Below are 14,508 nucleotides of genomic sequence, written 5' to 3' on the forward strand. Positions count from 1 at the left end.
CCGCTCATCATTTTTAACGCTTAACGTTTGTAACTTAACATCTGCCTTCGCCTTCACACGCAATTTCTTCCGAAATTGCAATTCTAGTTAAACAACTTATTCCTCCCACTTTTTTGACATCTAACTACTCCCACATGCTTCAACCGATTCACCTCGTTCAACCTTTCACACGTTCCAAAGATTCATGGCACGCTTGCCAGTATTTTTCGCGTTCATAACATTTACCGTTTTTAAGTAATTAGCAAATTTGTGCCTTTTATTTCCCCATTCATTCTTAATGGCAATGTCAACCCGAGCCAGTTTCCTGTAGTGGGTTCGATTCCCACATTGGGCGTCATTAATTATTTTACTCTTTATTCTTCCCGCTTATCATTTTCAACGCTTATCATTTGTAACTAACATTCGCATTCAACATTCATTACATTAAGCAATTTCCACCACTTTGATTACGTATTCGCATTCAACAAACACATTCATTACATTAACCAATTGCAACCACGACATAGTAAGGGACTCAATTAGCTCGTGGGAAACACAAGTGATTCCAGTACACGAGCATCATTCCCGAGTGGTATCAAAACCCGCGTCAGTTCGATTCCCACATTGGGCGTCATTATTTATTTTACTCTTTATCCTTCCCGGTTATCATTTTCAACGGTTATCATTTGTAACCTTTGTCATTCGCATTCAACATTCATTACATTAAGCAATTTCCACCACTTTGATTACGCATTCGCATTCAACAAACACATTCATTACATTAACCAAATTCAACCAGCAAGAAGGAAGGATCCTCATTAGCTCAGTCGGAAACACAATGGAAATGTCAACCCGAGCCAGTTTCCTGTAGTGGGTTCGATTCCCACTTTGGGAGTCATAAATTATTTTACTCTTTATTCTTCCCCCTTATCATTTTCAACGCTTATCATTTGTACCTTTTTTGTAACATTTGTAACGTTTCATTTTTAACGCTTATCATTTGTACCTTTTTGTAACATGTATTTGTAACATTTTCCCATTTATTTCACAATTATCTATTTTCCCTTTGTATTCTTCCCGCTCATCATTTTTAACGCTTAACGTTTGTAACTTAACATCTGCCTTCGCCTTCACACGCAATTTCTTCCGAAATTGCAATTCTAGTTATTAAACAACTTATTCCTCCCACTTTTTTGACATCTAACTACTCCCACATGCTTCAACCGATTCACCTCGTTCAACCTTTCACACGTTCCAAAAATTCATGGCACGCTTGCCAGTATTTTTCGCGTTCATAACATTTACCGTTTTTAAGTAATTAGCAAATTTGTGCCTTTTATTTCCCCATTCATTCTTAATGGCAATGTCAACCCGAGCCAGTTTCCTGTAGTGGGTTCGATTCCCACATTGGGCGTCATTAATTATTTTACTCTTTATTCTTCCCGCTTATCATTTTCAACGCTTATCATTTGTAACTAACATTCGCATTCAACATTCATTACATTAAGCAATTTCCACCACTTTGATTACGTATTCGCATTCAACAAACACATTCATTACATTAACCAAATTCAACCAGTATGTAGACAGGGACACAATTAGCTCGTGGGAAACACAAGTGATTCCAGGCCACGAGCATCTTTCCCGAGTGGTATCAAATCCCGCGTCAGTTCGATTCCCACATTGGGCGTCATTATATATTTTACTCTTTATCCTTCCCGGTTATCATTTTCAACGGTTATCATTTGTAACTTTTGTCATTCGCATTCAACATTCATTACATTAAGCAATTTCCACCACTTTGATTACGCATTCGCATTCAACAAACACATTCATTACATTAACCAGATTCAACCAGCATGAAGGAAGAAGCCTCATTAGCTCAGTCGGAAACACAATGGCAATGTCAACCCGAGCCAGTGTCCTGTAGTGGGTTCAATTCCCACATTGGGAGTCATAAATTACTTTACTCTTTATTCTTCCCCCTTATCATTTTCAACGCTTATCATTTGTACCTTTTTTGTAACATTTGTAACGTTTCATTTTTAACGCTTATCATTTGTACCTGTTTGTAACATGTATTTGTAACATTTTCCCATTTATTTCACAATTATCTATTTGCCCTTTGTATTCTTCCCGCTCATCATTTTTAACGCTTAACGTTTGTAACTTAACATCTGCCTTCGCCTTCACACGCAATTTCTTCCGAAATTGCAATTCTAGTTATTATTAGTGTGAAGGTGAAGACCTTCACACTATTGTTATTCCTGTCCTTTATTATTATTATTAGTGTGAAGGTGAAGACCTTCACACTATTGTTATTCCTGTCCTTTATTGTGTGAAGGCGAAGGCCTTCACACATTGATATTGTACTTTATTATTAAACAACTTATTCCTCCCACTTTTTTGACATCTAACTACTCCCACATGCTTCAACCGATTCACCTCGTTCAACCTTTCACACGTTCCAAAAATTCATGGCACGCTTGCCAGTATTTTTCGCGTTCATAACATTTACCGTTTTTAAGTAATTAGCAAATTTGTGCCTTTTATTTCCCCATTCATTCTTAATGGCAATGTCAACCCGAGCCAGTTTCCTGTAGTGGGTTCGATTCCCACATTGGGCGTCATTAATTATTTTACTCTTTATTCTTCCCGCTTATCATTTTCAACGCTTATCATTTGTAACTAACATTCGCATTCAACATTCATTACATTAAGCAATTTCCACCACTTTGATTACGTATTCGCATTCAACAAACACATTCATTACATTAACCAATTGCAACCACGACATAGTAAGGGACTCAATTAGCTCGTGGGAAACACAAGTGATTCCAGTACACGAGCATCATTCCCGAGTGGTATCAAAACCCGCGTCAGTTCGATTCCCACATTGGGCGTCATTATTTATTTTACTCTTTATCCTTCCCGGTTATCATTTTCAACGGTTATCATTTGTAACTTTTGTCATTCGCATTCAACATTCATTACATTAAGCAATTTCCACCACTTTGATTACGCATTCGCATTCAACAAACACATTCATTACATTAACCAAATTCAACCAGCAAGAAGGAAGGATCCTCATTAGCTCAGTCGGAAACACAATGGAAATGTCAACCCGAGCCAGTTTCCTGTAGTGGGTTCGATTCCCACATTGGGAGTCATAAATTATTTTACTCTTTATTCTTCCCCCTTATCATTTTCAACGCTTATCATTTGTACCTTTTTTGTAACATTTGTAACGTTTCATTTTTAACGCTTATCATTTGTACCTTTTTGTAACATGTATTTGTAACATTTTCCCATTTATTTCACAATTATCTATTTTCCCTTTGTATTCTTCCCGCTCATCATTTTTAACGCTTAACGTTTGTAACTTAACATCTGCCTTCGCCTTCACACGCAATTTCTTCCGAAATTGCAATTCTAGTTATTATTCTACTTATTCTGCCCACTTTTTTGGTGCTTAACTACTTCCACATACTTCAACCGATTCACTCCATTCCACTTTTCACTTATTCCAAATATTCATGGCAAGTGTGCTCACATTTTTCTCATTCCAAAAATTTTCCGTTTTCGCATAATTCATAAATTTATGGCGATTTTTGCCCCATTCATTCTTAATGGCAGATTCAACATTTCACATTTACGTTGTTCCAGTTTGAAATTCACCTCATTCAACACATTCAAATCACATTGGGGACATTCCCAAACTTGCCAAATTCAACATTTTCACGTTTTCATCTTTTATTTTGAAATTCACACCCAATTCCTTTTTCCCTTTTCCTTTCTCATTTCTACATTTTTCAACCGATTCAACCCATTCCAACTTTCCACTGTTCATCTTTTCTCTACCTATTCCACAACTTCCCACTTACCAAAAACTTCACATCTTTTATTTTGAAATTCAACCAAAATTCCCTAAAATTTCCTTTTTCTACTCTAATTTCTACATTTTTCAACCGATTCAACCCATTCCAACTTTCAACTGTTCATCATTTTTCTACCTATTCCACAACTTCCCACTTACCAAAAACTTCACATCTTTTATTTTGAAATTCACGCCCAATTCCTTTTTCCCTTCTAATTTCTACATTTTTCAACCGATTCAACCCATTCCAACTTTCAACTGTTCATCTTTTCTCTACCTATTCAACAACTTCCCACTTACCAAAAACTTCACTTCTTTTATTTTGAAATTCACACTCAATTCCTTTTTCCCTTCTCATTTCTACATTTTTCAACCGATTCAACCCATTCCAACTTTCAACTGTTCATCATTTTTCTACCTATTCCACAACTTCCCACTTACCAAAAACTTCACATCTTTTATTTTGAAATTCACGCCCAATTCCTTTTTCCCTTCTAATTTCTACATTTTTCAACCGATTCAACCCATTCCAACTTTCAACTGTTCATCTTTTCTCTACCTATTCAACAACTTCCCACTTACCAAAAACTTCACATCTTTTATTTTGAAATTCACACCCATTTCCTTTTTCCCTTCTCATTTCCACATTTTTCAACCGATTCAACTCGTTTCAACATCATTCTGCAGCATTCCTTCAATATTTATTCAACTTCTTCACCTTCACACGCAATTCCTTCAGGAATTGCAAATTCTAGTTGTGTGAAGGCGAAGGCCTTCACACATTGTTATTCTACTTTATTATTATTTTTATTAAACAACTTATTCCTCCCACTTTTTTGACATCTAACTACTCCCACATGCTTCAACCGATTCACCTCGTTCAAACTTTCACACGTTCCAAAAATTCATGGCAAACTTGCCACCTTTTTTCCCCTTCATAACATTTACCGTTTTTAAGTAATTAGCAAATTTGTGCCTTTTATTTCCCCATTCATTCTTAATGGCAATGTCAACCCGAGCCAGTTTCCTGTAGTGGGTTCGATTCCCACATTGGGCGTCATTAATTATTTTACTCTTTATTCTTCCCGCTTATCATTTTCAACGCTTATCATTTGTAACTAACATTCGCATTCAACATTCATTACATTAAGCAATTTCCACCACTTTGATTACGTATTCGCATTCAACAAACACATACATTACATTAACCAATTTCAACAACTCCATAGTAAGGGACTCAATTAGCTCGTGGGAAACACAAGTGATTCCAGTACACGAGCATCATTCCCGAGTGGTATCAAAACCCGCGTCAGTTCGATTCCCACATTGGGCGTTATTATTTATTTTACTCTTTATCCTTCACGGTTATCATTTTCAACGGTTATCATTTGTAACTTTTGTCATTCGCATTCAACATTCATTACATTAAGCAATTTCCACCACTTTGATTACGCATTCGCATTCAACAAACACATTCATTACATTAACCAGATTCAACCAGCAAGAAGGAAGGATCCTCATTAGCTCAGTCGGAAACACAATGGAAATGTCAACCCGAGCCAGTTTCCTGTAGTGGGTTCGATTCCCACATTGGGAGTCATAAATTATTTTACTCTTTATTCTTCCCCCTTATCATTTTCAACGCTTATTATTTGTACCTTTTTTGTAACATTTGTAACGTTTCATTTTTAACGCTTATCATTTGTACCTTTTTGTAACATGTATTTGTAACATTTTCCCATTTATTTCACAATTATCTATTTTCCCTTTGAATTCTTCCCGCTCATCATTTTTAACGCTTAACGTTTGTAACTTAACATCTGCCTTCGCCTTCACACGCAATTTCTTCCGAAATTGCAATTCTAGTTTTTATTAAACAACTTATTCCTCCCACTTTTTTGACATCCAACTACTCCCACATGCTTCAACCGATTCACCTCGTTCAAACCTTCACACGTTCCAAAAATTCATGGCAAGCTTGCCACTTTTTTTCTCGTTCATAACATTTACCGTTTTTAAGTAATTAGCAAATTTGTGCCTTTTATTTCCCCATTCATTCTTAATGGCAATGTCAACCCGAGCCAGTTTCCTGTAGTGGGTTCGATTCCCACATTGGGCGTCATTATTTATTTTACTCTTTATTCTTCCCGCTTATCATTTTCAACGCTTATCATTTGTAACTAACATTCGCATTCAACATTCATTACATTAAGCAATTTCCACCACTTTAATTACGTATTCGCATTCAACAAACACATTCATTACATTAACCAATTTCAACCACGGCATAGTAAGGGACTCAATTAGCTCGTGGGAAACACAAGTGATTCCAGTACACGAGCATCATTCCCGAGTGGTATCAAAACCCGCGTCAGTTCGATTCCCACGTTGGGCGTCATTATTTATTTTACTCTTTATCCTTTCCCTTATCATTTTCAACGCTTATCATTTGTACCTTTTTTGTAACATTTGTAACATTTCATTTTTAACGCTTATCATTTGTACCTTTTTGTAACATGTATTTGTAACATTTTCCCATTTATTTCACAATTATTTCTTTCCCTTTTCATTCTTCCCTCTCATCATTTTTAACGCTTAACGTTTCTAAATTAACATCTGCCTTCGCCTTCACACGCAATTTCTTCCGAAATTGCAATTCTAGTTATTCTACTTATTCTGCCCACTTTTTCGGCGCTTAACTACTTCCACATACTTCAACCGATTCACTCCATTCCACTTTTCACTTATTCCAAATATTCATGGCAAGTGTGCTCACATTTTTCTCATTCCAAAAATTTTCCGTTTTCGCAAAATTCACAAATTTACGGCGATTTTTGCCCCATTCATTCTTAATGGCAGATTCAACATTTCACATTTACGTTGTTCCAGTTTGAAATTCACATAATTCAACACATTCAAATCACATTGGGGACATTCCCAAACTTCCCAATTTCAAAATTTTCACGTTTTCCCTTTTAAAATTTGCATAAAATTTCGCAAAATTTCACAAAATTTCGTTTTTCACTTCTATCTTCTACATTTTTCCACCGATTCAACTCGTTCCAACTTTCAACTGTTCATCTTTTGCCTACCTATTCCACAACTTCCTACTTACCAAAAACTTCACATCTTTTATTTTGAAATTCAACCAAAATTCTCTAAAATTTCCTTTTTCTACTCTAATTTCTACATTTTTCAACCGATTCAACCCATTCCAACTTTCAACTGTTCATCATTTTTCTACCTATTCCACAACTTCCCAAAAACTTCACATCTTTTATTTTGAAATTCACACCCAATTCCTTTTTCCCTTTTCATTTCTACATTTTTCAACCGATTCAACCCATTCCAACTTTCAACTGTTCATCATTTTTCTACCTATTCCACAACTTCCCACTTACCAAAAACTTCACATCTTTTATTTTGAAATTCACACCCATTTCCTTTTTCCTTTCTCATTTCCACATTTTTCAACCGATTCAACTCGTTTCAACGTCATTCTGCAACATTCCTTAAATATTTATTCAACTTCTTCACCTTCACACGCAATTCCTTCAGGAATTGCAAATTCTAGTTATTATTCTACTTATTCTGCCCACTTTTTTGGTGCTTAACTACTTCCACATACTTCAACCGATTCACTCCATTCCACTTTTCACTTATTCCAAATATTCATGGCAAGTGTGCTCACATTTTTCTCATTCCAAAAATTTTCCGTTTTCGCATAATTCATAAATTTATGGCGATTTTTGCCCCATTCATTCTTAATGGCAGATTCAACATTTCACATTTACGTTGTTCCAGTTTGAAATTCACCTCATTCAACACATTCAAATCACATTGGGGACATTCCCAAACTTGCCAAATTCAACATTTTCACGTTTTCATCTTTTATTTTGAAATTCACACCCAATTCCTTTTTTCCTTCTCATTTCTACATTTTTCAACCGATTCAACCCATTCCAACTTTCAACTGTTCATCATTTCTCTACCTATTCCACAACTTCCCACTTACCAAAAACTTCACATCTTTTATTTTGAAATTCAACCAAAATTCCCTAAAATTTCCTTTTTCTACTCTAATTTCTACATTTTTCAACCGATTCAACCCATTCCAACTTTCAACTGTTCATCATTTTTCTACCTATTCCACAACTTCCCACTTACCAAAAACTTCACATCTTTTATTTTGAAATTCACGCCCAATTCCTTTTTCCCTTCTAATTTCTACATTTTTCAACCGATTCAACCCATTCCAACTTTCAACTGTTCATCTTTTCTCTACCTATTCAACAACTTCCCACTTACCAAAAACTTCACTTCTTTTATTTTGAAATTCACACTCAATTCCTTTTTCCCTTCTCATTTCTACATTTTTCAACCGATTCAACCCATTCCAACTTTCAACTGTTCATCATTTTTCTACCTATTCCACAACTTCCCACTTACCAAAAACTTCACATCTTTTATTTTGAAATTCACGCCCAATTCCTTTTTCCCTTCTAATTTCTACATTTTTCAACCGATTCAACCCATTCCAACTTTCAACTGTTCATCTTTTCTCTACCTATTCAACAACTTCCCACTTACCAAAAACTTCACATCTTTTATTTTGAAATTCACACCCATTTCCTTTTTCCCTTCTCATTTCCACATTTTTCAACCGATTCAACTCGTTTCAACATCATTCTGCAGCATTCCTTCAATATTTATTCAACTTCTTCACCTTCACACGCAATTCCTTCAGGAATTGCAAATTCTAGTTATTATTCAACATCTTCTGCCCACTTTTTTGACGCTTAACTACTTCCACATACTTCAACCTATTCACTCCATTCCACTTTTCACTTATTCCAAATATTCATGGCACGACTGCTCACATTTTTCTCGTTCCAAACATTTTCCGTTTTCGCATAATTCATAAATTTATGGCGATTTTTGCCCCATTCATTCTTAATGGCAGATTCAACATTTCACATTTACGTTGTTCCAGTTTGAAATTCACATCATTCAACACATTCAAATCACATTGGGGACATTCCCAAACTTCCCAAATTCAAAATTTTCACGTTTTCACTTTTAATATTTGCATAAAATTTTGCAAAATTTCATAAAATTTCCTTTTTCACCTCTAACTTCTACATTTTTCCACCGATTCAACTCGTTCCAACTTTCAACTATTCATCTTTTGCCTACCTATTCCACAACTTCCCACTTACCAAAAACTTCACATCTTTTATTTTGAAATTCAACCAAAATTCTCTAAAATTTCGTTTTTCTACTCTAATTTCTACATTTTTCAACCGATTCAACCCATTCCAACTTTCAACTGTTCATCATTTTTCTACCGATTCCACAACTTCCCACTTACCAAAAGCTTCACATCTTTTATTTTGAAATTCACACCCAATTCCTTTTCCCTTCTCATTTCTACATTTTTCAACCGATTCAACCCATTCCAACTTTCAACTGTTCATCATTTTTCTACCTATTCCACAACTTCCCACTTCCCAAAAACTTCACATCTTTTATTTTGAAATTCACACCCAATTTCCTTTTCCCTTCTCATTTCTACATTTTTCAACCGATTCAACCCATTCCAACTTTCAACTGTTCATCATTTTTCTACCTATTCCACAACTTCCCACTTACCAAAAACTTCACATATTTTATTTTGAAATTCAACCAAAATTCTCTCAAATTCCGTTTTTGTACTCTAATTTCTACATTTTTCAACCGATTCAACCCATTCCAACTTTCAACTGTTCATCATTTTTCTACCTATTCCACAACTTCCCAAATACTTCACATCTTTTATTTTGAAATTCACACCCAATTCCTTTTTCCCTTCTCATTTCTACATTTTTCAACCGATTCAACCCATTCCAACTTTCAACTGTTCATCTTTTGCCTACCTATTCCACAACTTCCCACTTACCAAAAATTCCACATTTTCAAATTTGAAATTCAACCAAATTCTCAAAAATTCAGTTTTTCTACTCTCATTTCTACATTTTTCGACCGATTCAACCCATTCCAAATTTATTCACCTTATGCTTCCCACATTCACTCCCATTCACCCCCACTTCCACTACGCTTACACATTCAACCCTTGACCCCCAATTCCAGTGTGGCGGCCATCTTGGATGACCCTCAAGTGCCCCCAATGAACCCAAAATGAACCGGAAGTGCCCCAAATCAAACCGAAAGTGACCCCAAATAGACCGGAAGTGACCTCAGGTAAACCGGAAGTGACCCCAAATCAAACCGGAAGTGACCCCAAATGTACCGGAAGTGACCTTTTTAGACCGGAAATGACCCCAAATAAACCGGAAGTGACCTCAGCTTAACCGGAAGTGACCTGTTTTAAACCGGAAGTGACCCAAATAAACCGGAAGTGACCCCAAATACACCGGAAGTGACCCCAAAAAGACCGGAAGTGACCTTATTTCAACACTGAGTGCCCCAAATAGCTACATTTGCGCTAACGTCTTCGTTTTTTGTCCGATTTAACCCGTTTCAACATTTTTACCCCAAAAGTGAACCTCCTGAGGCCGTTTTTTTTGGTTTTGTTCCAAATTTAGAAAGATTTTGGCGCAATTGCCTTTTTTTTATTTTCCCATTCATTCTCTATGGGGATTCAACATTTGCTCTAACTTCTACATTTTTTAACTGATTCAACCCGTTCCAACTTTCAACTGTTCATCTTTTGCCTACCTATTCCACAACTTCCCACTTACCAACAATTCCAAATTTAAAATTCAACCAAATTCTCCAAAATTTCGTTTTTCTACTTTTCTACTCCGTTTTCGTACTTCCGTTTTTCTACTTTTTTTCACCTCTAACTTCTACATTTTTCTACCGATTCAACCCATTCCAACTTTCAACTGTTCATCTTTTGCCTACCTATTCCACAACTTCCCACTTACAAAATATTCCAAACTTTCAATTTTGGAATTCACCACAAATTCTCCAAATATTCTACATTTCTCAAGTAATTCAACACGTTTCAACATCGTTCGGCAGCATTCCCCGAAAAAGTTATTCATACATTTCGCCTTCACACGCAATTTCTCCAGAAATTGCAAAATTCTAGTTCATAATAACAGTGTCGTATTTTATGAGAATCACTGATAGCAGTTGTTTACTGAATTATTATTTTTTTAAATGCTGTTAATAAATGCATTTGTTTTCAAAAAAACTTGTTTGGAATATCCATGCTTTACTACCTACTAAAGGCCAAAATCTTTTATGCAATGACCTTTACAGGTCGCTTATATTACTTCACACAAACACTACGTCCATCTGCGCCTGGTTCGGCCCTCCGGTCCAAATTTAGAACCCGGTCGGCCCGCGAGTCAAAAGGTTTGCCCACCTCTGCGTTAGTGTATACTATGTTGTGTCTTGCAGACGTGCTGGCGTTCAAGGTGGTGTCGCTCCTGCAGCTTTGGACCCCGGACGCAGACCGAAGCATATCTGTGCCGCAGCCCTCTCAGTCAAGTCTGAAGAGGCCTGCCTTCAACCTGTCCGTCTTTGGTACTTCTGCCAATGTGAGTCCTGACCCTGAAAAGTTCAACTGTGACTTTTGTTTTTTTTTGAGGGCGGTTGATCTCATGCAGGTGATCGCAGCTACTTTGTTGTGAGGACTCGCTCATGTGTCCTTTTCTGTTGTGATAAGAATCCTGACTATGCAAAAGCAACGCCACTTGAATGCCTCTCCGCTTCCAGTCGACGCTGAATTCCAGCCATCTGGGAGATTCCCCCTTTTACCCCGGCAAGACCACATATGGCGGGGCGGCTGCTGTCCGAAGTGCACGCACACGCCCCGGAACGCCGTACCATGTGAGCCCGCGAAAATCACAGCGTGTCCCCCAGAGCTATTAATTTCATTAGTTGTCGCGAGCCGTTGACCAAAATTGTCGGCGTGATCTTTCAGGCCCCGGTGAGGAGGCAGATTAAAGCCAAGCAGGCTGGCGCGCAGCCCTGCGGGGTGACCAGCGCCACGGCCCGACGTATCCTGGAGTCTTTGGGGCGCATGTCCAGTCCTCTGGCAGTACGAACGCACGCACACGCACACACAAAATTGAGTTTCAAATAGCTCACAGTTCAATTTGGCAACCCCAGGATGCCAAGTGGATCCCAGCAGCAGAAAGTGCAGCATCCTACTCAACGGTAAATTGGACTGTCCGCAATTTTGTCCATGTCGCTGTTAATATCAGCAAAAAGTTGAAGCAACTGTTAGTCATAATTTACGTTAGCTATAAATACATATGAAAGTTGGTTAATATTGTTTTTTTTTTCTTTTTTCCAGTCAGTGGATAACGGCGATCTTGATGTGTCACATTTGCAGGCCAAAAAGAAACGGGTAAGTGATTTCCTTTTGACTTCATCCAACAGCCTGCTAGCATTTGGTGCAACAACTGGCAGATCGTGCCAGCTGTGCGACAGCTGTGTCACTCCAACAACATACACACACACACCGCTGTGGTAGCTGCTTTGCCACTGCAGTTTAAATATTAACGTTACTAGAGCTCTCAACACGATTAAAAAAAAAATATCTATATTTAGTCTTGTCTAGGGATAGTGAGTGGCTATTGTGTTTTACATGGGATGAAAATGTTATTTGTTGTTCTTTTTAATTTCCTTAGCACGATTCCAATCTCCCGCCGGTGCAAAAGCTGGTGGTCCCCACCGCTGTTATTGGCTCGTCAAACCACACTGTCTCCTTCAGGCCCAGTTTGACTCCAGGCGGGCCGATACGCACTCTGGACCAGGTGCCCAGAGACAAGGTGGGCTTTATTCCCGCTGCCTCAAGTGCAGTGGGAGTTCCTCGCCGGTGGTGATTTTGCCGGGTTGCGTTTTCCGTTTTTCCACAGCCCACAAAACAATCACCCCCGCTACCCGATCGAAGCCCCGCGGGCCCATCTCAAAGCACAATTGGGTTCAGTGGTGGAGTCTATCCCATGTCTAGCACACCTACTCCCAGCAGCTCCGGAGGTGGTAAGATGAAGACTGAGCGCAAGATCACGCGGGTGTCCTCCAAACGCATGGAGGATGACAACGTACGCACCAGAACTGTCGAAATTACTTTGTTGATTTTGTCACCGCCAAACAACACCGAATAATCAATAATTAGCAAACAGTGACTTTAATTATATTTGCTTAATGGATACAGTGCCTTGCAAAAGTATTTGGGCCCCCTTGAACCTTTCAACATTTTGCCACATTTCAGAGTTCAAACATAAAGATATAAAATTGTATTTTTTTGCCTAGAATCAACAACAAGTGGGACACAATCGTGAAGTGGAACAAAATTTATTGGATAATTTAAACTTTTTTAACAAATCTAAAACTGAAAACTGGGGCGTGCAATATTATTTGGCGCCTTTACTTTCAGTGCAGCAAACTTACTCCAGAAGTTCAGTGAGGATCTTTGAATGATCCAATGTTGTCCTGAATGACTGATGATGATAAATAGAATGCACCTGTGTGTAATCAAGTCTCCGTATAAATGCACCTGCTCTGCTGTCTCTGGGTTCTGTTTGAAGTGCAGAGAGAACCATGCTCCGAGATACTGTTGTGGAGAAGTTTAAAGCCGGATTTGGATACAAAAAGTTTTCCCAGGCTTTAAACATCTCAAGGAGCACTGTGCAAGCAATTATATCGAAATGGAAGGAGTATCAGACCACTGCAAATCTACCAAGACCCGGCCGTCCCTCCAAACATTCATCTCAAACAAGGAGAAGACTGATCAGAGATGCAGCCAAGAGGCCCATGATCACTCTGGATGAACTGCATATAACTACAGCTGAGGTGGGAGAAATCTGGCCTTTATGGAAGACTGGCAAGAAGGATGTCCTATTCGGCTATGCAGCTTCACATTTCTCCAGGTCTTTGAGGTCCCGGATAAGCAGGACCCTAGCCTCCTCACCAAGTGAACCATTTGTGCGAATCCAGAGTTTACAGTCTCTTGTCCATGTTGAATACATTTTCTTTTGTTTCTTCAGGACCCTCGCACGTTTGGCTATTTCGGCGTTCCTCTTCGTAAGGTGTTCGTTCGCATACACCTGTGTTCTTCAGTTTCCTTTCTTGTTTCAAAATCTCCGTTTTGTGTCTTCTGTTTACAAATCTCAGAATGATCTCTCTGGTTGTGCATTTCTTTTGGGAAGTGTGTGGCAGGCAGCGATATTGATGTCATTTATGTTAAAGAACTGAATCACCTGTTCCTCCAGCGACTGCTTTTCTCCCTCAGTCAAGTCCTCCTCGTTGTTCTCTCCTCGGGTGACGTTGGAGTATGTGCGGTGTGTTGTTTTCAGACCGCTGATGATCACGTCCTCTTTCCGTATATATTCCTCCAACTCGTCAACTCTCTTTTCCAACTCCGCAATTTTCTCGTCCTTCAGCGCGAGTAGTTTGGTTAGTTTCCTCACATCTTCAACAAGACCACTTAATTTTCCACCATTCCGTCCATTTTCAAGGCCATCTTAATCCCATTTTTATCGTCGTCACTACCTTGGGACGCGCGCCTCCTTCTTCGCCGCCACCGGTCCGCCAGCTTTCAATTAAGTCACTCCGGCGTTCCAGGAGAATTGTTTGGTGCTCAAGGTTTTGTTGATTTCTTGATCGAAAAACACAAGCGAGCTGGACGGTAC

The 14,508-nt window shown here is 38.4% G+C and overlaps 1 protein-coding gene across 1 annotated transcript in view; it reads left to right on the top strand.

Annotated features, from left to right (window-relative positions):
* The window catches only part of LOC133144735 (nuclear pore complex protein Nup153-like), a 33,539-nt gene extending 19,065 nt beyond the window's left edge, over positions 1–14,474 (top strand). The window contains exons 2-8 of the mRNA XM_061267633.1: positions 11,267–11,406; positions 11,585–11,698; positions 11,793–11,909; positions 11,981–12,028; positions 12,168–12,221; positions 12,505–12,645; positions 12,733–14,474. Of these exons, the coding sequence (XP_061123617.1) occupies positions 11,892–11,909; positions 11,981–12,028; positions 12,168–12,221; positions 12,505–12,645; positions 12,733–12,981 (510 nt within the window). The 5' untranslated portion in view covers positions 11,267–11,406; positions 11,585–11,698; positions 11,793–11,891 and the 3' untranslated portion in view covers positions 12,982–14,474. The remainder of the gene's footprint in view (positions 1–11,266; positions 11,407–11,584; positions 11,699–11,792; positions 11,910–11,980; positions 12,029–12,167; positions 12,222–12,504; positions 12,646–12,732) is intronic.
* The last annotated feature ends 34 nt before the right edge of the window (positions 14,475–14,508 follow it).

The sequence above is a fragment of the Syngnathus typhle genome, linkage group LG20 (assembly GCF_033458585.1).
Source record: "Syngnathus typhle isolate RoL2023-S1 ecotype Sweden linkage group LG20, RoL_Styp_1.0, whole genome shotgun sequence".
Lineage (NCBI taxonomy): Eukaryota > Metazoa > Chordata > Actinopteri > Syngnathiformes > Syngnathidae > Syngnathus > Syngnathus typhle.